Source organism: Myxine glutinosa, chromosome 12 (assembly GCF_964187855.1).
Source record: "Myxine glutinosa chromosome 12, kmMyxGlut1.1, whole genome shotgun sequence".
Taxonomy (NCBI): Eukaryota; Metazoa; Chordata; class Myxini; order Myxiniformes; family Myxinidae; genus Myxine; species Myxine glutinosa.
This window is the reverse complement of record NC_136272.1, coordinates 89,239,110-89,264,068: the sequence shown is the minus strand read 5'-3', so window position 1 is coordinate 89,264,068 and position 24,959 is coordinate 89,239,110. Positions and strand designations below refer to the sequence as shown.

At 42.5% G+C, this 24,959-nt stretch overlaps 1 protein-coding gene across 9 annotated transcripts in view; it reads right to left on the bottom strand.

Moving 5' to 3' along the window:
• Positions 1-628: 628 nt before the first annotated feature.
• MCM8 (minichromosome maintenance 8 homologous recombination repair factor) overlaps positions 629-24,959 on the bottom strand; it is a 112,532-nt gene continuing 88,201 nt past the window's right edge. For 8 of the 9 annotated variants that reach the window (XM_068132055.2, XM_068132056.2, XM_078766077.1 and 5 more), the window contains 5 exons: positions 11,695-11,920; positions 11,324-11,533; positions 5,861-5,937; positions 3,547-3,736; positions 629-1,580 (listed from right to left, as the gene is read on the bottom strand). In XM_068132055.2, coding sequence (XP_067988156.1) covers positions 1,488-1,580; positions 3,547-3,736; positions 5,861-5,937; positions 11,324-11,533; positions 11,695-11,920 — 796 coding nt within the window. In that variant the 3' untranslated portion in view covers positions 629-1,487. Of the gene's footprint in view, positions 1,581-3,546; positions 3,737-4,100; positions 4,142-5,860; positions 5,938-11,323; positions 11,534-11,694; positions 11,921-24,959 lie in introns of all 9 variants that reach the window. The other variant, XR_013620963.1, reaches the window with a different exon arrangement.

Genomic DNA, 24,959 nt, shown 5'->3' with positions numbered 1-24,959 from the left:
GGAACACCCAGTTTAATGTCCATCTGAGGGACGGTGTACAAACTCATGAATTGCCCAGCCTGCAAAACACCAGGGGAACAGTTTATAGCTGGGTCGGGTTTAGAACTCAGGCTAGACAGTTCATTGGGGAGTGTACATACCTCTAGTCTAGACTATCCTGCCAACCCCATCATGATCATGCTGTGCAACAATGAGGGATCCTTTATGCCGAGCTCCATGGCTAGAACTATTCGGAGGCCAAGGGCTGAAAGCCGCAGAGACTTCCAGTGCTGGTAATGAAATGCACTTCAGAAAGTGTAAGCTGTACATACTCAGCGCAGCATCAGCGTGTTACGTAACAGTTTGATAAAGGCGTTTCGACACTACCTGGCAGGAATGCACCATACTTTTATAACACTCGTGTTATATGCAGCTAAACCGAAGTACAGTTTAAGGGAAGTAAAAGAAAGATGGCAGATGGCAGATCTCCAGTGCAACTCCAGCTTTATCCCATAATTCTTTGCAGTAAAAAGAAAATGAACAGCTCGGTTTCCTGATGCTGTTCATGCAAAAACAAAGGTTATGCCGTCTGGGTCTGAAATACCATTCTGCATTCATAAGAACACTTGAAAACTATTTCAAATGAACCTGAAAGTAGAAACAAACTTTATTGGAGCTAAACACAAAGAATCAATCACTAAGTCAAATTCTTTGCAACCTTTTCTCATGAAAAAGTACTATTATTTTTCGATAAATTAACATTTTGATAGCAATCAAAACCATTAAATGTATATTTATGCAAATACCTTTCTTGTTCAAGATCAGTCTTTGGTGTACCATGTCTAGCAAGTTGTTCTAATGAAGTCCAAAATAAATGGGACAAAAAAGTTGTTCTTTGGAAGGTCAACAATCATGAAACTTTACTCGAATGAAACGAGGATAAAGTGCTCTCGTGCCATCTACTTATTATGTACACACCAAAGAAGGGGGTAAATAGTGAAAGGAGAGGAAGGTTTATGGGAGAGAGGGAGAGGGGTAGAGGGGTAGAGGGGTAGAGAGAGAGAGAGAGAGAGAGAGAGAGAGAGAGAGAGAGAGAGAGAGAGAGAGAGAGAGAGAGAGAGAGAGAGACAGAGACAGAGACAGAGACAGAGAGAGAGAGAGAGAATGGTAGGAGTGTGTGGAATGAATGGAGAGACAAGAGAAAGAGGGTTGGGAGGAGATTGGGTTAAAGGAGAGCCAGGGGCATGTATGGGTAAAGAGGGGGTAAACATTTTTCCAATTTTGCATAAATAATATGAAGAGCACACAATAAAACATGAACAACACACAATGTCTCTTCAAGCAACAATAAAAAATGTAAATCAAAACAATAGATCATGTGACAATAACGCATAAGTAGAGACATTTCCCTGCCCAATCGGCCCATTCCCTAAACTCCAAGATGGATGCGTTGCTTTTAAAAGCTTTAATCCAGACCATCATGTTATATTACAAAATAACATGGTAACTCAGATGGTTTGTAACTGATAAACCTTTGAGCCTTTCTGCAACAGAAAACCTTGGTTGTTCAGCGATTCGATGAAAGTTTCAAAATGTGGAATCTGCAATCAGAAAAAAAAAAAAAAAATTAAATTAAATATATATATATATATATAACTCAGATACTCACCGACAAAATTGCAACAATTTTTTTTATTTATCCAAAAGATAAAAATGGTGAGAAATTCAACACGAATGCGTCGACGGATAATACACCTCCGCCCGAGTTAGACGTCAACCCACCGTCGTTACATTTAATCTCAAATAAAGGTCACATGAAAATATTTGAAAAGGTAGGACAGGCTAATATTTTCTTCTTTGAGCAATATGATTTCTGCTATAAGATGATTGAAGACAGATTTTGTTTGTTTTGACAATCACGAAGATTGTGATTGCTATTTTGCTTGCTATTTGCTATTTTGATTGTCAGCTTGCTATTTTCTAATCAAACTATTTGCTTTAGAGAAAGAGCACAGCTACCACACTGCCACACTGGGGCAGAGCTACCACACTACCACACTGGGGCAGAGCTACCACACTTGCATTTGAGCTGTCAAGTCTGGGTTTGAATCCCGACCTGACTATAAACTGTGAGAATGGAGTTTTGCAGATAGTGTTGCATCACAATCTCCCTCAGATGGACATCAAGCAGGGTGACCTGAGTGCTAACATTACTTTGTGGATGTAAAGATCCCACACTTATATCTCCCCCAATCTTCCCCTCCATTCACCTACCCCTCCCCCCTCCCACCCCCCACTCCCCTTCCTCACCCACCCCACCAAGAGTAGACAAGTTATGACCCACCTCCTGGTGAAATTCCAAATCTCTGTACTAACACCAGTAAATCAAAGGCAAACCACCCAGTGTAATCCTTGCTGTGGGGCGGCTTTGGCCACAGAGCAACACAGAGAAGCAAAAAATCCCCGGATCCCTGGACAAGTTCGAAATTCAAGACTAGACCTAGAGGTCATTGCACAGAAGCACAAATTGCGACTATTAGAGAATAGTACACACCTGTGTACCAAACCCATAATCAGTCCAATATGACTATGAAAAGAAAAATTATCTTATGCAAGTCCTGCATTTTAAGCCGTTTTGTCTTGTTGACGAAACCTTAAGGCAGAAATATATCGCAGACTGACATCCAATATGATAGCTTCCACGTTTCCCCCTTGGGGAGTTGTATTTGGCCATCTGAATAGATACAGTATATTGCCACTTAATCACACATGGGCACAAAGTGCCTTCAATATAATTACGTAAAGGACAACTGAATAACCACATGTTTATGCTTCAACCCTCTACCATTGAGGCAATCACACTAAAAGCACCGATTTGGTCGAATTCACTGGCTCCTGAGCACCCACTAACACAGACAGTCATCTTCGCTCATATGCAGCTCAAGGCTGCGGGATAGCATCATTGGTTGAGTGCATGACTGTGCCGCTGATGCAATGACCTCTGCTGGTTTGGGAAGCAATTTGTAATTTGTTCAGTGTGCCGGTGATAGCTTGCCTACTCTTCCCAAAGGATACCATCGGATCTCCAACGAATGCTGGCAGATGGGCCGCCCGTTTAACGTCCATCTGAGGGACGGCACACACATTGATGAATCACCCTGCCTGTGAAATACTGGGATGACAGTTTATAGCTGGGTTGTGATTCACCATAGGCTGTAACACTGAGGTTGAACTGCAGCTTTTGTTAAGGGTACTTAGTTGATATAAGAACACAATGGGAAGAGGCAGGGATTTAAATTCGGCACTTATGATACCCAGCACCAAAAAAACCCAAATAAGCGAAAATTGCTGAAATCCACATCTTTATGTATATATGGGATTGTCGTAAAATATGGGTCTATGGTGGTAACGTGTCTTTCAAGTTTAAAAGAGAATTCTGCAATATTGAGAATTTGACTATTTTATACTTTTGATATATACCATTTCAGTTTCCCTTTTTGGCAGAGCAGGCACCATAAATTAGTTGAATGTCCCAAATAAATGTTAAAACTGCCACAGGCAAAGCACCTTAAGCTGGAGTTCGGAAGAAATTTGTTTGAGCTGTTGTATGCTGAACAAGTTGTTGTAAGTTTGTTCCGCTGTGTGATTGAGCGCAGCCACAAATCGCTTGGCTTGTGAGCGGTTGCTCATTCCCGAGCCATGCTGAGAGCGCTGGAACTGCAGCGTACCAAACTCATCAGAAAAGGTGTCCAAAAAGCTAGAGGGAGACAAAGATTGACAAAGAAGGAGAAAGTGAGACCAAGACACAAAGATCATCAATTTAAAATGACTAGAAACGGTACCTGCCCTACGGGCGGGGCTTCAATTGGGAGGCCCAAATGAAAAGGCAAAATATCAGAAATTGAAGGCTTTTTTATTTTAAACGATTCATATAAACATCCGTTAAATCATATCACACGCAAATCATCAAAATCTTAAACAGTATTTGTAGAATTTCAATAAAAGCCACATCACTGTTCATATCGGTAAATATTATGCGATCATATTTGGAAAAACTGGAAAATTGGAAATTGGAAAACAATGCAGCCTATTTTACTCCAGGGGGTCCCAGGATTACCCACCCAAAATTTCGTTGCGATCGGTTCAGCCGTTTTTGCGGTACCTGAGAATGGACAGACAGACGGACATTTGGTGAATTATAGTAAGATGGTAATAATAATAATAATGATAATAATAATAATAATGATAATAATAATAATAATAATTAGACGAGCCACTCATGACGGGCTACTTTATAACTGTGGGCAGTTATGACCGGGATCCAATCTGTACTACTTTGATACAACCACGCTTTTATCGGACATGTGACCCATACCATTCGCTTTATAAAACTCAATTCAAAATTGGATTTTAAATAAAAAAAAGAGGGGTCATCGGGGTCTTTTGGGTCCTCAGGGTATTTTGGGTCCTCGGAGTCTTTTTGGTCATTGGGGTAGTTTGGATCCTCAGGATATTTTGGATCTGAAGTGTCTTCAGGGTCTTAAAGGGTCTTCAAAGGTCCAAGGGGTCTCAGCAGTCTAAAGGTTCAAAAAGTCCATTCCAATAGTACGTAATTAATAGACTACGTAAATAAATAGACAGGTTGTCACTGAGTTGAAACACAACGCAATTAATAATCACACGGCTGGAGAAGATAAAATAGTAAGGTTTCTTTGACAAAGTCGCCTTGATGCATGCCCTGGAAGGTGACGTCCCTCTTGCTCCACATGTCGACAGTGCACCACGAGACTCAGCTTTGATGATGGATGGCATGGTGATGTTGCAAACACTTCAACGTGTACCCCCGACGTTCGCAGATCTAGCTGACCATCTTTTTTGAACTTTTTTGTTTTGTAAATACAAGATGGAGGCTCGTGTAAGAGCTAACATTAATCACAAAAACACAAACGGTCACATAAAACATATAATAAAGGGAGCAGGAGACAAGATGGGAGAGACAGGGAAGCATACAAGTACAACAGTAGAGAACAGGGACATCGGGAGATCTGTGGGAGGGGGAGCAGGGGGGAGGGAGGGTGGGAGAGGTATAAAACACATGGACACTGCTAGGACTTCCAGGAAAGAAGTTGGTATTTCAAAAAAGTGCAAAAATTTTATTTCAAAAAAGTGGATCTGGGGTGAATTAACGGGGGTAGAAAAGATCAAGGTTTTGGATGGGGGAAGATAAGAGATGGTGAACAGCTGTTTTCAAGACCTGGAGGGAGGAGAGGGATTGAAGAGAGTGAGGGAGTTTGTTCCAGAGGCGGGAGAACAGATCTGCTAATCTGCTGATTTGCTGGGGAAAGTCATTCAAATGGCAAAGAAGCTTGGATGCAAATGTGTCGACTTTGTCATTGCCCATTACCCTGCCATCAGCAGAAAGAAGTGTGAACATCTTCTGGAATTCAACAAGTTAAAATTACAAGGCCTGATCAAAAGACCCTCAAACAGTTTCATAAGTTTCTCTGTCAAGTTTTTGTTTTGCCACTTTCTCAAGCACCTCGAATTTGTTAGTTGTTAATTAGACAGCTGGTTGCATTCAATACGCACACCTTATTTTAAATCCGTGCCGAATGGATGTGTCCACAAAGTTACCACTGACGACTACAAATGTGGTCACTGATTGTAGCTGTTGTTTGCAAATTTGATAACGTCCTAATTAATTTATGTGCAATTCAATCAAAGGGAACATTGCATTTTTGAATTCAGCAAATTATGTAATAAACGTAACTTCCAGGTTACCCACAAAAAAATTGTCACGAAACTCATCTTGGCCTCTTACAATTTTTGGCCCACGGCCTAAAAAGGCGTTGCTGAAAGTTTTGATTATGTTGTAACGTACCTGTGTTTCATTATTTGAACAACATCTTCTGCATCTTCCTTCGTGGCTTCCTCTCTGAGCTCAAGCTTCGCTCTCGCCTTCCAAAGAAAAAGAAAGAAAAACACACATCTATATATATATATATATATATATATTTGTTATGGAAATGACCCCTATGGGTTATTAATGTGTAAAATAGAGCAGATATTTCCTTAATGCGTGTTTTATACAAGCGTAATGCAATTAAATGTAATTATAACATGCATTCTGAGTATTGCGCTGCAATACATGTCCCCTACCGGCAGTCTGTCGAACGGAAAACTGTTGGGGAAATTACCAAAGTTCAAAGTGCCATAACTTTGTCAAAAATGATCGAAACGTCGTGAAGTTCGAACTTGATCTGTAACTTATCATGAGGAAACCAGGTACCAAGTTTGGAATCATTAGCATTAAGCGTTTAGAAAAAAAGTCCGGAAAACTGTTCTTTGCGTGATGGATGGACAGACGGAGGGACGGAGTACAAACCTGTAGTCCCCTCCGGTGTACACCGGTAGAGGACTAATAAGAGGCACTGTGTGTGTATGTGTGTGTGTGTGTATGTGTGTTTGTGTGTGTGTGTGTGTATGTATGTGTGTGTGTGTGTGTATGTGTGTATGTACGTGTGTGTGTGTATGTACGTGTGTGTGTGTATGTATGTGTATGTGTGTGTATGTATGTGTGTGTGTGTATGTGTGTATGTATGTATGTATGTATGTATGTGTGTGTGTGTGTGTATGTATGTGTGTGTATGTATGTGTGTGTGTGTGTGTGTGTGTGTGTGTGTGTGTATGTATGTGTGTGTGTATGTATGTGTGTGTATGTGTGTGTATGTATGTGTGTGTGTGTGTGTGTGTGTATGTGTGTGTGTATGTATGTGTGTATGTGTGTGTGTATGTATGTGTGTATGTGTGTGTGTGTACGTATTTGTGTGTGTGTGTGTGTGTATGTATGTGTGTGTGTGTGTGTGTGTGTGTGTGTGTGTGTGAGATCAATTTTTTTTTTCGAGATTTCTTTCTTCAGAGGTTCTTAAACTTTCAGAGGTTCATCAGTGAATGCCAGGAATGTTATAGGCAAAACAATTGTAACTTTTGGGAAAGAAAAAAAGTTGGATTTTTTTTTTAATCACTCTATTGTTGGATTTTTTTTTTAATCACTCTATTGTGCCTAAGACATTGTAGCTATGTGAAAGGTAATACTAAAGGATCCCCGATCCCATTCCTTAGTGGGTGAATGGAAGTGTTTCAGGCCCCCCCAAAAATTGCAAAACAAAATGGATTTCTTCAAAATGCCATCAGGATTAGAACAGCACCGAAGAATATGAGCTATTTAGAAAATGAAATTTTCAGAATAAGAGCAGCTCCTCCTGTGGAATTTTAAAAATGATAATTATGACGTCATAGGTCAGGTGGTACAGGTGCCATCATGCAAAAATCGAAAAAGGTTGCACCTCTATATCTCCAAAACCGCTCCATGGAAAAAAAAATTGAAACATGGCTCATTGTCAAGTACTCCGCTTGGGGAATAAGATATGTTAATGATGATGTCATCGGCACCTTAATTATGACGTCATAATTCGACAAGTACAACGCTCGATTCAATCAGTATGAATTTTTTTCTCTGCAATTATTGGTCCGATTGACACTAAATTTTCACCTTAGGAGGGCCTCCTCCTGTAGAATATTTTAATGATTATTATGACGTCATAGCTCACGTGGTACAGGCGCCATCTCGGAAAAACTTCGCACCTCTATATCTCTGAAACCACTCCATGGGAAAAATTGAGACCTGGCTAATTGTCAACTACTCACCATGGGGAATAAAATATGTTAATGATGATGTCATTGGTGCCTTCGTTATGACGTCATAATTCGACAAATACAACACACCCATCCAATCATTATTTTAAAAAATTCAGCAACTGTTGGTCTAATGGACACGAAATTTTCACCATCGGAGCACCTCCTCCTTAGAATATTTTAATGATAATCATGACGTCATAGGTGATGTGTTACAGGTGCCATCTTGGAAAAACCAAAAAACGTTGCACCTCTATATCCCCAAAACCACTATGGAAAAAATTGAAACGTGGCTCATTGTAAATAACTCATATGGGGAATAGGTGTTGTTAACGATGACGTCATTGGTGCCATAAATATGACGTCATAGTTCGACAGGGACAACGCTTAGTCTGATCAGTTTGAAATGTATTGAGCACGATCTATGCAACAATTATATTAGAGAATATAAATTTATGATGTCATCGCTCACGTTGTCTGTCAGCCATATTGGATCAAAAAAAAAAAGAAACGTTCAAAAACAAGAGTTGGCTCGCAACAAGTTGACTGCGCAGGGTAAGTATCCTATGAATACCATCCAGTTTTGCTCTTTGTTTGGGATCATACTGCTTTGAGCTCCCAAGTTTAATCACAATGAAACATTCCACCGTCAGATTTTTAACCACGATATACCTGAAAATGGGGTTTATGCCGTGATGGTGATGAGGAGGCCATTTGGCCCGTTATTGTCGTGTTGCACTCTCGAGTTAATTTATTTACGATATCTTCACTCCTTTCCACCCCTTAGACCCTTTCCACCCCTTATACCCTTTGACCCTTTACACCCCTTAGACCCCGTTGACCCTTTACACCCCCTAAGATCCCTTTGCCCCTTTACTCTCCTTTAGACCCCTTTGACCCTTTATACCCCTTAGACCCCTTTAGAAACCTTTGACCCTTCACACCCCTTATAACATCTTTAGACCCCTTAAACCCCTATTAACCCTTTAGACCGTTTTACACCCCTTAGATGCTTTAAAGTTTAAACCCCTTCAACCTCTTCAGACCATTTACACCCCTTTGACCATTTGCACCCCGTAGACCCCCTTCAGACCCTTTACACACCTTAGACCCTTAAGACCCCTTTGAGCATTTACACCCCTTAGACCCACCCCTTCGACCATTTACACCCCCCTTTAGACGCCTAACACTCTTTCGACACTTTACACCGCTGAGACCCCTTTACACCCCTTAGTCCCCTTTGACTATTTACACCTCCCTTTAGACCCCTTGCACTCCTTAGACTATTTACACCCCTTAGACCCATTTCAACCCTTTACACCCCTTGGACACCTTTAACCACATTAGACATTGAATACCCCTGCGACCTTTAAACCCTTTCTTACCCATTTTGACCCTTTTGAGATGTACAGTGCATTCAGAAAGTATTCAGACCCCTTCACTTTTTTCACATTTTATTATGTTGCAGCCTTGTACTGAAATCGTTTAAATTCAGTTTTTCCCTCATCAATCTACACTCAATACCCCATAATGACAAAGAGAAAACAGGATTTTAGAAAGTTTTGCAAATTTATTAAAAAGAAAAAACTGAAATATCACATTTACATAAGTATTCAGACCCTTTGCTATGACACTTGAAATTTAGCTCAGGTGCCTCCCATTTCTCTTGATCATTTTTGAGATGTTTCTACACCTTGATTGGAGTCCACCTGTGGTAAATTCAATTGATTGGACATGATTTGGAAAGGCACACACCTGTCTAAATAAGGTCTCACAGCTGACAATGCATATCAGAGCAGAAACCAAGCCATGAGGTCGAAGGAACTGCCAGCTCAGAGAGCTCAGAGACAGGATTGTGTCGAGGCACAGATCTAGGGAAGCCTACAAAAAAAAATTCTGCTGCATTGAAGGTTCCCAAGAGCACAGTGGCCTCCATAATTCTTAAATGGAAGAAGTTTGGAACAACCAGGACTCTTCCTAGAGCTGGCCGCCCAGCCAAACTGAGCAATCGGGGGAGGAGGGCCTTGGTAAGAGAGGTGACCAAGAACCCGATGGTCACTGGCTGAGCTCCAAGGATCCTGTGTGGAGATGGGAGAAACTTCCAGAAGGACAACCATCACTGCAACACTCCACTGATCTCAGATTTATGGCAGAGTGGCCAGACGGAAGCCTCTCCTCAGTGAAAGACACATGAAAGCCCGCTTGGTGTTTGCAAAAAAGCACCTAAAGGACTCTCAGACTGTGAGAAACAAGATTCTGTGGGCTTCGTGCCAAAGCACCATGGGAGGTTCGCGGAACGAGTGGAGTGTCAGGCATGCAGCACGCATCTGGAGGTAAGGAGTAAGGCATGGTGTCGGGGTTTCCCTGGCATGCGTGTGCGGAACCAAAGGCGAGAGCCTGGGTCCGTGGGGGCCTTTGCCATGCCTTTGCCTGTTTGCCTTGCCTTCTGCTGCCGCCTTGTCATGTCACCCCAGGACACACACATGCTTAATGGATTGTCCCTTACTGCACCACCGCATGGGCCGACCAGGACCACAGTGTTTTTGTTTTGTTTTCTTGCATATCACCCACCTTGCTGAATAGCAACCACCTTGCTGCAGCCTCGCTGCCATTTTAAGTTGTATACCTGTGTTCTTTTTAGTGGCCGGTTTCAAATGGACTGTGTTCGGCATATGGCCTGCCGAGTTAAGGGTGAATGTTCAGAAGGTGCCCTCTTGCAGAATTTTATTTTACAGGTCCTGGGTCGGTATTTGTAAATAAGTTGATTGATTGTGTATGCCCACCGGTTATGTATTGTAGTTTCAAAAATTCTGGCAATTTCGGTTGTTGTTGTTTTTTTAGGTGTTTTGCGATGTTAAGATAGCTTTATTGTGGCATTTTTTCAAAGCCGCTTCTAACAACAAAAGTAACAACAACACAAAATATAATAGCATAATATTAATGGTATTAAAAAACAATATTAATACTAATAATATTCCATCTCCCCAAGAGGTTTTCCCTCGTTGAACAAACACCGTGTTAATGTGTATAAACATCTCCCCAGAGAGGAACAAAAAATATTATAAACCACAAACATGTATGATTAACTTTTGAAACAGTTGCAATGTGTTCAGTTACCAAGCAGCAAGCTAGCACTTGCCAAGCCAGCCGTTCCTTATCAATGGTTTTGAATGGAGTGCTGGCTCGAATGCTTAAACCACGTGGCGAGCTCTCTTAAAGAAACTTGGTAAATAAACACACCCCCGATGCTGTTGAGGCACGACCCTAGATCTACTGTAATATATATACCCCCGAGAGGAATGACCCTTCCTGCCGCTCCCATAGGAAACGGGTGTACTCGTGAAACAAATGTTGGAATAAGTATCTTCCATTGACTACAATAGACACTTGCACCTTGGAAGCTGAGATCACATGCATGCACACACCATCACCACATCTGAAAGATGCAAAATTTGAAAATTATTTCAAATTCTGGCTTCAGCAAATTCCTCCTTTTCCAAAAAAAATGAATGGCTTCAGTAAATGGATGGAATGATGTCATTCTGCCTTACCAAGAATGATGTTTTGAAAGAACAACTTAGATGTCAAAACAATTAGCACTTTCATACTCTTAGCAAATAGCGCACCTTGTTGAAAGCATGCAACTGACCTCAGTGAGACGAATCAATGACTCAAGTTGCCTTGTGGTAATAGGTGTGCTGTCTACATCCTGGTGTTGGCGGCGCAGCTCCAAGTAAAAGTCTTGCAGGGTTGCAGCAGCCGGTGTAGACAGTTTCGGCTGTACATAGCGCCGCGCGTACCCCACGTATTTGCGAAGCAGCGGGTGAGGGATTGTGTCCAACATCTCGCCACGCACTACCTGCCAGGCATCAATAATCGGCTCAGCCACCTGGCTTGCTGGTGCAGCTCACAGCTACACAACTTACAAATGTCCTGGTCATATGTTGGCAGCTTTGGATTCAAAGAAGCTTCAAAGTTAATGCACTAGTTTAAGGACCTGGAATCGGTGAGATGCCGCACCTTAAGACGTTCCAACAACGTTTGGTCTCCTAATAAAAGATCCTCGGCTGCAATGCCAGTAGTTTCGCCTGGAAAGGAACGTCGCACCGTGGCACCACTCAGCCCGGGACGCTTCCCAGCATGCATTGCCATGACGTGCTCCGACAGCAAGTGGTCACGATCTTCGTCAGGTATATCGAGCAAGATGAAGACCAGGTCAAAGCGTGAGAGCAGAGCACTGCCCATCCTGCAGGCCAATAAAACAGCAATACTTCAAATCTGTATTATAAAAGGATCCACCTCTGTCTGTTTGTTTGTCTGTTTGTTGTGTTATAACTTGAGAACAGATGAACGGATTTCAATAAATCCAACTATGACAGATTCTGGTAACTCGCGGAAGTGTTTGTGATAAAAAAAAAATATATATATTTTTTTATGGGTACATGGACACGCGTGTCAAAACTGCAAATGCCAACACGTGATGTTGGTTATCCCTGCACAGAGAGCGGGATCTCCCAGGAATCCTTCCCCATAAATCCTTTTTCTTCCCCCATAGATTAGCCATCACAGCAAAGATAGGTATTTCCGTCAGTGAAGCGACGGATGTTATATTCTAGTATTTATAATTTGTGCAAGATTTCTGTGCCTGACCATGTGTCCAAGTACCATGCAGTGGTGCTTCATTGATGATAAAGTTATAGCTTCCATTAAAGAATTCCGAGCAGCTTACGTGTTGCTTCCTTTCATGCTTACCATAACACAAAAAACTCACTTTCCCTTCCAGAGAGTAAATTGAAGAAGAAATTAACGGTGGTTTGTCAAATGTTCTTGTTACACTCCCCAACTCCTCACTTTCCACTCACCTACAGCACTGCAATCTCTCATTACCTCCATCACCGATGGTGGACGGTGGTTATGTCTTCACCATGTTTGTTTGTCTGTCTGTCTGTCTGCTTGTCTGGTACTTGCGAAATTGAAGATTTGCAAGTATATTGGTTTATCTGGTATGTTATTTTGTGTATCTATGCCTGGCAATCGCCTACAGGTCGAATTTTTTCTCCAATCTTCATGAAATTTAACCACCTGGTTGTAGAGGTAGTGACAAGCGAGAAGGCTATTGCTATTTTGTTTATACAAGCTATTGTTTTGAGGGCAATCGGTCAAAAGATCAAGGTCACAAATCGTCACTTTTCATCTGATGCACTATATATATACAGTCATCCCTCGCTATATCGCGGTTCACTTTTCGCGGCTTCGGTACATCGCGGGTTTTTCTCGCTAGTATATGTAAAATTATATCGCGGATTTTTCGCTATATCACGGGATTTTGCGGTATAAATATATTTTTATATACTATTATTTTAAATATTTTTGTGGTAAAATAAGCATTTTCTTGCCTAAAAAATTTAAAAACGTAAAAAAATAAGAAAAATACAGTATTTAAAACATATTACAAGAAATAAAATACTGTACATAGTGTACAGTAGAAGAGTAGACAAAGAGACAAAGAGTCGTGCGTATGGAAAACGCAGATGCGGCAGCTTCCACTTGCGCTAGTTACCCACGTAATGGGTAACTGTAATGCTCTTTCTGGCTGTGCAGTACATTCATCATCGTCATCACCTTCATCGTCATCAGTACTACACAGCTAATGCATCATCATCTTCATCACGCAAGTTGTAGTATTGAAGAGCCGGGGCTCTTGCTTGATACGGACGAAATGACGGGCAAGACACAAACTCGTCCGAGAAGATATTTATTCTCAAAACCAACTCGGGAACACTGAAAAGCCCGTTTATCGGGCTGAATTATAAAGCACAACCAGAAACCGAAAGCCACGCCTCTCAAGCGTGGCGTGCTTGGTGGTCACGTGATCAACAGGTGTAGCTGATTATACCCGCACGCGCGGCACGCTTTGGCGGTCACATGACCAGCCACTCTGGCGCCGGTTATCCCCGCCGGTGACGTCACCGGCTGGAGCAAGGAGATTCTGATGCTGGTCTTGCTTGGGGAACCCATGGGTCGCCACAGTATCTTCAGTGGTGAGTATCCATTATAATTTTATATGTTGTTAAAATTACGTATGTTTAAGAGTGTAAAAAGTGTTTAAGAGTATAGGAAGTGTTTATAAGAGTATGGGAAAGGTTAATAAGAGTGTGGGGAGGGTCATAAAGCTTTAAAATATATATAAATAATAAAATAAAAATATGGTCGCTACTTCGCGGATTTTCGTCTATCGCGGGGGGTTCTGGAACGTAACCCCCGCGATAAACGAGGGATCACTGTATATATATATATATATATATATATATATATATATATATATATATATATATATATATACATACATACATACATATATATATATATATATATATACATACATATATATTACGGTGGAGCTTAAAAATTATTTTAAAACTAAAGTTATATATTTGAAAGTCTTACCCCCTTAATCTGTTCCATATATTATAGAAACACTGTATAAAAAGTTTGAGCACTAAATTATTATGTATAGGGGTAGCTCAAGGGCCGCAAATATTATGAAAATTATAAAAATTCAACGAATTACGAGTATATCAGACTATATCTTAATTTATTTTAAACAACACACTTGAACACAGTATTTATTTTTGAACACGTTAATAGTGAATTCTTTGTTCAGTTTCTGACAGAGTTTATAGTATCAGTCTGACAATGTCCAGCAAACCCCAAATTTATTATTTTCATGGCATCCCGGACAGTGTATGTTTTCTGCTATCAGGGTACATTCTGCGATGGTCCTCGACAACTTGCAGCAGGAATTGCACCTGAGTTTCATCGCGGGTTATCAACCCACTGTACTCCTGAATGAGTGCCACTCCACGTTCAGCGTAGTCATTGACAACTTTTAGAGAGTTGACTGTTTCTGCAGCCTGCTTGTAGTCGTCTCTGTCATCCCACAAGTCCGGATCAACCGCGAGAAATCCATCTGGAAGTTCCATCATTCGCAGAAGTTTCATTGACCTTGCTGTGACGAAATCTTCCAAGTTCTTGTCCTTGAATGAATCAAGAGCAACAGTGATTCGCTTGGAATGATCCTGATCTTGGTCTTCTTCATTCTTCATGGCACTCACCATCAGTCTCTTGGTTGCCGAACTGACCCGACTGTCGAAGAAAGCCAAGCTAACAAGTTCCTGTGACAAGTACCACACGTGATTGGAAAACTTGCGTGATGTTGACTTTGAGATGGCTGGATGGATTGATGAGTATTCAAGCAGTGACTTCAGCAGCAGCAGGTCACTGTAAGGAGCACCTGATGCTTGAGGTGCAGAGATCCAGGCTGTCAGGTAGACACGTACTGTGAATACACACACATCACGTAATCCTCTCTTTTCTGCAGGAGTCAGTTTGAATTGAGCCTTGAACATCCAGATCTTGAGACAGTATATTACTTTGGACATCCAGCGGGCGTGGTGCATTGCTCCGGGTGACATGAATCGCACTCCTCTGGCAGGAGCAGCACCGAGAAAGACAATCACAAGTTCCAATAATTCTTTATAATCATCTCTCAGCTGACTCTGTTCAAGATGCTTGTTGGCATAATCGATAGTGCCTTGCTTTATGTCTTCCACTAGACTTGCCACATCATCAGCTGCAATCCCTGGTTCATACTTGGCCGTGTCTATGAATCCCCAGTATTCCTGGAAGCGTTTGAAGAGTGGAACCTCGGGAGATGATTTGGCTCCCAATCCCATACACACTTGGAACACTGCACCAATTATCAATTCCATAATGTGATGCCTGCAAGCTAGTGACAAGAGCTCCTTCTCAAGCTTCTGCTCTAGGAGGACACAGGCACCAGCGATCCGACCAGTGTTTGAGCTGGTCGTGTCAAAACACATAGCTTGGATGCTGTCGGCTACGCCCCAGTCTTCAATGGCTCCAAAGACAGCAGCAGCCTGAGCCTCGCCTGTTCCAGATGGAAGCTTGGCAACTGTGAGTAGCTGAGAAACTCCTTTCCCTGAAACCAATACTGGCAGGCGATCAACCTTCTCTTTTCCAATTAGATCAAGGATCAGTTTGCCGTCCCAGTGAACAACAAGGGGAACGTTACCCTGAAACTCCGCCTTTATATTTGCAGATCTCTGGACTCGGTGTTGTACTCTTTGTTGGTGAATTGAGTCTCTGTTTAGAGCAAGTTCATCAATGTTCTGTCCCAAGCTTTTGGCAGTTTCTGCTATAGCAAAAACGGCTTTGCGGTCTGACACTTTTGTGCGATCTAGAGCGGCTGCGAGTTCTTCAGTAACGACAGTTTTTCGCCCCCTCTTTCTTTTTCGTGTCTGAAATGTGATGCCTCCAGCAGCTCCCTCACTTGCATTGTCCCCAGTTTCTATCTTTTCACTATCTTCTGCTGAGCTGTTTTCAGATTCAGAACCAGATGAAATCAGTTCAGCTGTAGAAGCTGCTAACTGTTTCATTTGCTCCATTCGCTGTCGCCTGGCAAGCATTTCCTCCTCTCTTTTGGACGCCGTTTTCTCCTTCGCAGCAAGCTTTACATCTACTCCAGCCAGCGACCCCCTTCTTCCCTTTTCTCGCTGGGCTAACAAGAAATCCTTGTCTTCTTGTAATACTGACGTATTGGTCAGAGCATCAGCGTGAGCGACATCAAAAAGGTCTTCAAGCCTGGAAACAAAAGCCGACTCTCTCGCGAGTTGAGTTGGTGACGTTCGCGCTTTGTTCTTTTTCAGAAGACGCCATTCTTCAAATGTCTGCTCAAGCTTGGTTTGGCAGTTTTGATGAGCTCTCATCAGGATTCTAGCTTTCTTCCAAAAGTTAGCTATTTCCGTGATGGTAACATCCGACGATTGTCTTAAGGTCTCCTTCAGATCGAGATGGTGATGTAGGAAGAATCCAAGAGCCATACGCAATGATGGCAACTTGCTGCCACTTAATTCAGTCACAGAGTCGCCAAGGAGATACAACTTGGTTTGAGATCTTGTTGCTTTTTCCACAGATGACATTTTCAATCAGATATGAATCTGAAAGAAATAGAACATAGTATTAAGAAATTAAGAATGAAGAAAATTCAAACAGTTCTATTAATAACTGAGCAGTGAGCACAATGCCTCAAGCAATTACACAAACATACTGCTGCAACAGTGTTGCAGCTGTTGCTTAGTCAGCATAGTCAGTCCATTGAGTCCAAACAGTAAACAAGTCTGAACATGTCTGGAATATAAATTCATGGAAAATTTGCATTATCAATTTATCAGCAAAACAATGGGATTCGGATGATTGGTTGGATAATAGATATGAACCAGTTGAACCACAATGATTATGCTTCTATAATCTGTGATAATATTATACCATGTTTATACACCCATTGTGTCTGTGATTCTCTGCAAAGCCTGTGATAACTTCGTTTTTATTTTCAAATAGTGTTCTGTGATACACCTATGTACAGTGTTTACTTTTAGATACTATGGTGATAAGCGTTCCCAGGTCAGCGCTACATCTCATTTTAGTATTTATTGTCTAGCAGACTCTAGCTCAACGAACATTTTACTCTTTTATTATAACAGATATTGTGTATGTACAATGTACATATTACTACTGTAAGTATTTATTTGATGGAGCACAGAGTTTTATAACTTAAAGGTTTTATCTGTGTTCCCAGTAATTAATTTTACCACAATGATTGCATGTTGTGTGTATGATGATAGGAGAGAGTGTCAATTTACTTAGTAGTTAAAATTGGGTTCTTAATTTATCAACAGAATTAATCTATTATCAGTAGTATGCGAAATAAAAAGGCGGCCGCAGCTTTGGGGTATCAGAAACCTTACCATCATTGAGCTACCCCTAAATATTGTTCAATTGTGCTCATATTTTGCCTGAATTTTTAGTTCATATATAGGAACAAATTGAGAGGGTAAGAAGATCATATTTCAAAAGTTCAAAAATAAGCTCCACCCTGATATATATATGTATATACAGTATATATACATATATGAATGAACATGAACGAATGATCGTTTTAAGGCCATTTTCCCCGCGAGAGCGGGGGTTAGCCTTGCGGGCCCCATGACAATCATGGTTCCCTGTTTGAGGCAATGTTTTTATGGCCGGATGCCCTTCCTGACGCCAACCCTTGGTCATGCTCTTACGATGCGCAGGGATACGGTGTACCTATTCTAAACCGGGATACACACCGGGATCATTCATCCCAGCAAGCTGGTACTCAATTTGCCGACCTCGGAAGGATGACAGGCTGAGTCAACCCCCCTGGCGTTAATTCAGCGATCGACCGGGATTCAAACCCAGGATCCTAGGATCCCAAGCCGGCACCCTGACCGCGAAGCCAACACCAATATATATAATTTTATAAACAGGAATCAAATTCCTGCGAGGGGCTAAGTGTGAAAAAATTCTGACTCGATGCGGGGCTCGAACCACGGACCTCCGTTGATAACGCGTCAACAGCCCACTGCGCTATTGAGCCAGCCGCAATCTCCTCAAGCCAGCCGCAATCAAAAAAAATATTCCATATTAAATGCCAAGTCTGTATATATATATTTATATATACAGATTTATATATATTTATATATACAGATCACATATATATATCACATATATATACCTCAAAACCGTAGCAATATACAGACTTGGCATTTAATATGGAATATTTTTTTTGTGGGGGTAAACTTACTTTTCAAGATGACTTAGAACCAAAAGCTCATTGGAATTATGTTGAAATTATTCTAGATTTTGTTAATGTGACCTTTAAAAGAAACAAAAACCACATTTGACATTTCAAAGCAGGTAAATTGATCCTTGAAAGTGATGTAAACTGATATGGAACTCAATTCACGGACAGTACTGTGTTAAACCTCTGTGCGTTTTCCAGAAGTATCTCATTATTTTGCACATTAGCCAAAAATTTTTTTCAACAAAAACAAAAGTTAAATTACAACTGGGATTACGGACAGTAAAATTACAGTTCAGTACTTCGTGTAACCCCCACGAGCATTCAGGAGAGCACGTACACATTGAGGCATGCTGTTCACGAGATTTGCCAAGGTTTGGACAGGAATCGCTTGCCATGCAGTTACAATAGCCTGCTGCAATTCACGCACAGAGGCAGGCTGCTGGTCCAAGTTGTCGATTTGACGCGTTAATTCTGCCCACAAGTTTTCTATCGGATTCATATCCGGGGACATGGCAGGCCACTCCATATGCTCTACACCACGGTCAGCAAGAAAGTGTTGGATCATGCGAGCATGATGAGGCCGTGCATTGTCATCTTGGAAGACAAAGTTTCCTCGACAGGCTGCACGAACAAATGGAAGCAATGTTTCTTTCAGAATGGCCCTGTGCTTGAACTGGTTCAGGTTTCCATTCAGAACAACCAGGTCAGTTTTGCCCCCTGCATGAAAAGCAGCCAAAACGGTCACCCCACCACCTCCAGCATGGACTCTTGGCACTATACAATCTTCGTTGTCGGCTTCATGCACTTGTCTCCGCACTCGCACGCAGCCATATTGACGATAGACCAGAAACCTAGACTTGTCACTGAAGATCACGTGATTCCAGTGTCCTGGCTGCCATTGACGGTGCTCTCTGGCCCACTGCAATCGACGCTGGCGGTGTTGTCTGGTCAGATGTGGCTTTCTCAGGGGACGCCTGGCACGATAGCCTGCTTGAACCAGTCGTTGGTTGACTAGCCTTCTGGATACAGGCACATTTGTCAGTTGCTGGCTCTCAGCCCGAAGCCGATTAGCTGACTTGGTACGGCCATTGCGGACTAACCGGTGCAGCTGGCGATCATCCCTCCTTGTGGTTCTGCGGGGACGTCCTGACCTCGGTATTGGAGTAGGGACACCCCTCTGAGCATTTCGTTTCAGGATCTTTCACACCTGACCTTGAGTGATGCCATACTGCCGAGCAATAGCACTGTTTCATGCTGGAATTTCGTAAAGCCACCACTAAATGACAAACAGCATTGTCGAGTTGACGGACCATCTCCAGGGGAAGCGGCAATAACTTTTGTAGACGTGCAGCAGTTGTTTTCCACTAATACAGAACGCAACAACCCTTTTATACCTGATTATGAAGCCAATCGTCAAATGTACCTGTCCGTACATTTTGTCACGCCACCTGTGATATAATCCTGTTGTTGACTTCTTGCTGGGACAGACAATCAGTGACATGGTTCTTTCAACAAAGAAATCACCGAAGCGTAAAAGAAACTCACCAGATTGATATACCGAGTTCAGAAAGTAAACCCAAGTCAAGGGAAAAAATATATTCCATATTAAATGCCAAGTCTGTATATATATATATATATATATATATATATATTGTTATGTCTGGGGGGTAGAGCAATATCTAGAGCTAGGTAGATCTGTATAGGTAGGTATTCGACTGTCGTTGTAGGGACTCTACATGTAATAAGTTCTTTATGTTTAGGCGGTTGTCGGGGTAAGATGTATGATTGTGGATCTACCTGGAGATTCGAGTGTTAAGTAGTAAGGGATTAAAGATAACGCCCCTGTAAGTCTCACCTAGTGGTCAAACCTTTGTCCATTATGGCACTGCAAACCACATAAACACTAGTTAGGGCCTTAGCGCAACATTAAATAATTCCTCCCCTTTGACATGACTTTGAAAGAAAACGGACAGCAAACCAGGCCAAAAACACCGCCACGATTGGCCGCCACCTTTTACAGCTCCGCCAGGCCTGCCGACCTCGCATAGCACGTGCGGTGACGGCGGAGTCGGGGACTGGAGTGGGAGTGACGTAGTGGGCGTGGCCCTGGGCGACCCGGCGACCAAGGGAGTCTCTGATAGGCTGAGGAGTGCGCCAATGTGACGTCATTGGCCAGGGATATTACCGAGAGCAGGACGCCATTTTCGGGAGTTGAGAGGAGTACAGGCAGGACACAGTTGGCTGGACAGTATAGTTGAGTTGAGTTGGCTGCCAGCAGTCCCGGCATGAGTTGAGAGGAGGGCAGAGCCCTGACTTGAGCAGTCCCACAGTGCAGTTCAGTTCGGAAGAGTCTCGAGAGAGCGAACTCGGACTTGGCCAGAGCGCGCAGTTGCACTCGCGCCCTCTCCCCCTCCTTCGCCATTCGTCTTGGTTCTGAGGTTGTGCTTGTGTGGAGATCGACGACGCGTAGCGCTTTTGGTGCGTTGGAGGCCTTGTGGACTTGGAGCGAGGGACCTCGTGGTGTGCGATCGTGCCGGAAGGAGCGGTGTTGGACGGCGGCCACCAGGACGACAAAGACAAGATAAGCCGAGCTCCGCGATTACACTGTATCATGACGAGACATTTTATTTTCTTTAATTCATAATCCCCCGTTTTGTATTTGAGGTGTGGAGTGCGGGATCCCGATTTAGGATATTAGATTTACCGGCGCGTACTTTTTCCTGTCTTGCTTGTATATAATAAATCCTTGCATTATTTTTGTACATATATCTGAACGCAGTTTTCCTGGGTGGTTGATTTTAGTAGGTAAGGCCGCGGAGCTTTCGCTGTGTTCCCCTCCATCCTGCGTGCTTTGATTGGATTCCGCTATTGAGTTTTCGCCTCGGGAGTGTAAAGCCTCGCAATCGGCCTCCGCAACTGTGGTGTTAATCGCGGTTGCGTGACAATATATATAGGTCGCTCCTCCAACACAGGATACTCGAATGGCTCATTCTTACCAGTAAGCAGGTGCTCATTTTGCTGACCTTGGAAGGATGACAGGCTGGGTTAACCCACCTGGTGTTAATTCAAGAGCTGACAGGGGCTTGAACTCAGCTGACAGGGCTGAGATCTCAAGCCAGCCACATTAACCGTTAAGCCAACACCAGGCTCTCTCTATATATACACTCAGTGTACAAAACATTAGGAACACCAGCTCTTTCCATGAAATAGACTGATCAGGTGAATCCAGGTGAAAGCTATGATCCCTTATTGATTGCACCTGTTAAATCCACTTCAATCAGTGTAAATGAAGGGGAGGAGACAGGTTAAAGAAGGATTTCTAAGCCTTGAGACGATTGAGGCATGGATTGTGTATGTGTGCCATTGAGAGGGTGAATGGGCAAGACAAAATATTTAAGTGCCTTTGAACGGGGTGTGGTAGTAGGTGCCAGGCGCACAGGTTTGAGTGTGTCAAGAACTGCAATGCTGCTGCATTTTTCACACACAACAGTTTTCCGTGTGTATAAAGAATGGTCCACCAGCCAAAGGACATCCAGCCAGTGGCAGTCCAGTGGTCAAAAATGGCTCATTGATGAAAGAGGCCAAAGGAGTCTGACAAATTGTGCAGATCAACAGATGGGCTACAGTTAGTCAACCGACAGTCCAGCACAACATTGGTGCCAAAACACCCATAAAAGAATGCAGAACTCATCGTACCTTGACAGAAATGGGGTATGGCAGCCGAAGATCGCACAGAGATCCACTTCTTTCAGCAAAAAACAAGAACCTGCGGTTACAGTGGGCTAAGAAATGAAAACACTGTACACTTGAGGATTGGAAAAACATTGCCTGGTCTGATGAACCCTGGTTCCTGCTGTTTCACTCTGATGGGAGGACTAGAGTATGGAGAAAACCACATGAGTACATGCATCCATCATGCCATTTGTAAACATTGCAGGCTGCTGGTGGTGGTGTGATGGTGTGGGGTGTGTTCTCATGGCACACATTGGGCCCCTTCATAAAAGTGGAGCAACGTTTAAATGCCACAGGATATCTGAACATCATTGTCAATCAGGTGCATCCCTTCATGGCAGCAATGTATCCATCTGCGATTGCATTTTTTTCAACAGGATAATGCCCAATGCCACAAGGCTAGGATTGTCCAGGAATGGTTCCACGAACATGACAGTGATTTCAGCTTGCTGCAGAAGCCTGCCCAGTCACCAGATCTCATTCCAATTGAGCATCTGTGGGATGAGATGGAATGAGCTATTCGGAGCAGAGATCCACTACCAGCTAACTTGACACAACTGTGGGAAGCAATGGAGTCTACATCCCTATGGAACGCTTTCAACATCTTATAGAGTCCATGCCTCGATGAATTGAGGCTGTTCTGAGGACAAAAGGGAGTGCAACTCCATATTAGGAAGGTGCTCCTAATGTTTTGTACACTGAATGTATATGCAGTCATGTGAAAAAGTAAGTACACCCCATGTAAAGTTTTGCATTTTTCAACATATTTCAACATACAGCTGTTTGATCTTCATTTCAACAATATTGATAGATAAAGGCGATATAATATAACAAATATCATGAAACATTTACATTTTGTAGTCCATCGTATAATTTAAATAAACATAAATGCAAATTTCGCATGTGGAAAAAGTAAGTACACCCTTGGCTCTAATAGGTGGTATTGCCCCCTTTGGCAGAAACAACCTCAAGTAGGCGTTTCTTATAACTGTCTACCAGTCTCTGACATCGACTGGGAGAAATTTTTGCCCACTCCTCCATGCAGAATTCTTTCAGCTGTGCGATGTTTGAGGGGTTTCTTGCAGGCACAGCTCGTTTCAAATCCCCCCCACAACATCTCGATGGGATTTAGATCCGGGCTTTGACTTGGCCATTCCAGAACCCTCCATTTCTTTCTTTTCAGCCATTCCTTGGTGGATTTACTGGTATGTTTAGGGTCATTGTCATGTTACAAGGTCCACCTTCGGTTGAGCTTCAACTTTCCGACAGATGGCCTCACATTATCCTCAAGCACCCTCTGGTACAATGAAGAATTAATAGTGGATTCTATGATGGTGAGCTGCCCAGGCCCTGATGCAGCTAAGCTGCCCCAAACCATAAAATTTCCACCACCATGCTTTACAGTTGGTATCAGGTTCTTGTGGTCAAATGCTGTCTTTGGTTTTCGCCAAACATGTCTTCTGATACTGTGGCCAAATAGCTCTACCTTTGACTCATCTGTCCAGAGCACATTGTTCCAGAAGTGCTGATCTTTGTTAGGTGTTCATTGGCAAACTTTAGTCTTGCCCTGATGTTCTTTCTGGACAGCAAAGGTTTCCTCCTGGCACACCTCCCATGTAGATCAAATTTGTGCAGCCTCTTTCTAATGGTAGACTCATGCACTTTGACATCAACAGTGGGAAGAGCTACCTGTAGGTCCCGTGATGACATTCTGGGGTTCTTAGAGACTTCTTTCATCATCTTGCGGTCTGCTCTCGGGCTGAACTTGCTGGGGCGGCCTGGCCTGAACAAGTTGGCAGTTGTTTGGAATCTTCATCACTTGTAGATGATCTTCCAGACAGTCGAATGATTGATTTCAAATTGTTTGGAGATCTTTTTAAATCCCTTCCCAGACTCGTAGGCATCTATAACCTTCTTTCTGAAGGCCTCAGAGAGCTCTTTTGATCTGGGCATGGTGACGCCGCACACTTCAACAACAAAGAGCAAACCAAACTAAATGTCTGAGGTTTAAATAAGACAGGTTCCTCCAAGATCCTCTCTAATGATGTTCTAATCATTTGCACCTGAGTTGGTGCACCTGATTCTAATTTTAGGTATTTGAAGTGGTGATAAATGTAGGGGTGTACTTACTTTTTCCACATGCCAAATTTGCATTTATGTTTATTTAAATTATACAATGGACTACAAAATGTAAATGTTTTATGATATTTGTTATATTATATCACCTTTATCTATCAATATTGTTGAAATGAAGATCAAATAGCTGTATGTTGAAATATGTTGAAAAAGTCAAAACTTTACATGGGGTGTACTTATTTTTTCACGTGACTGTATATATATTATTATAATAATAATAATAATAATAATAACAATAATAATAATAATAAAGGAGTCTTATATAGCCCCATCAAGCAGAGTAAACGACCCTCATGGCGCTTTACATTATCATGCGAACGCACACACACATACACAAACATACAGACACACCTTCACTCTTGCCCTATACCTCTCCCTCCCCATTCAAAACCCACAGATGTGTACTTCCCCTCCTCCTCCCCTCCCTCCCCCGCACATGTACACAGACATACTCTCGATCTATGTCCCACCTCAAACCAAAGGGAAAACAGGACTTAGACTTTGAAAGACTTGTGAAACAGATAGGTTTTGAGGGAGGTTTTAAAGGCAGGAAGAGAGTCAACATGTCGAAAAGAGGAAGGCAAGTCATTCCAGAGCAGAGGTGCAGCAAAGGAAAAGGATTTCTCGCCAAATGACTTGGTGCTGGTGCGCGGCGGCTGTAAGGTCATAGAGTCGTCGCTTGAACGAAGCTGTTGCCGAGGTTCATAGAGAGTGAGCAAATCGGAGA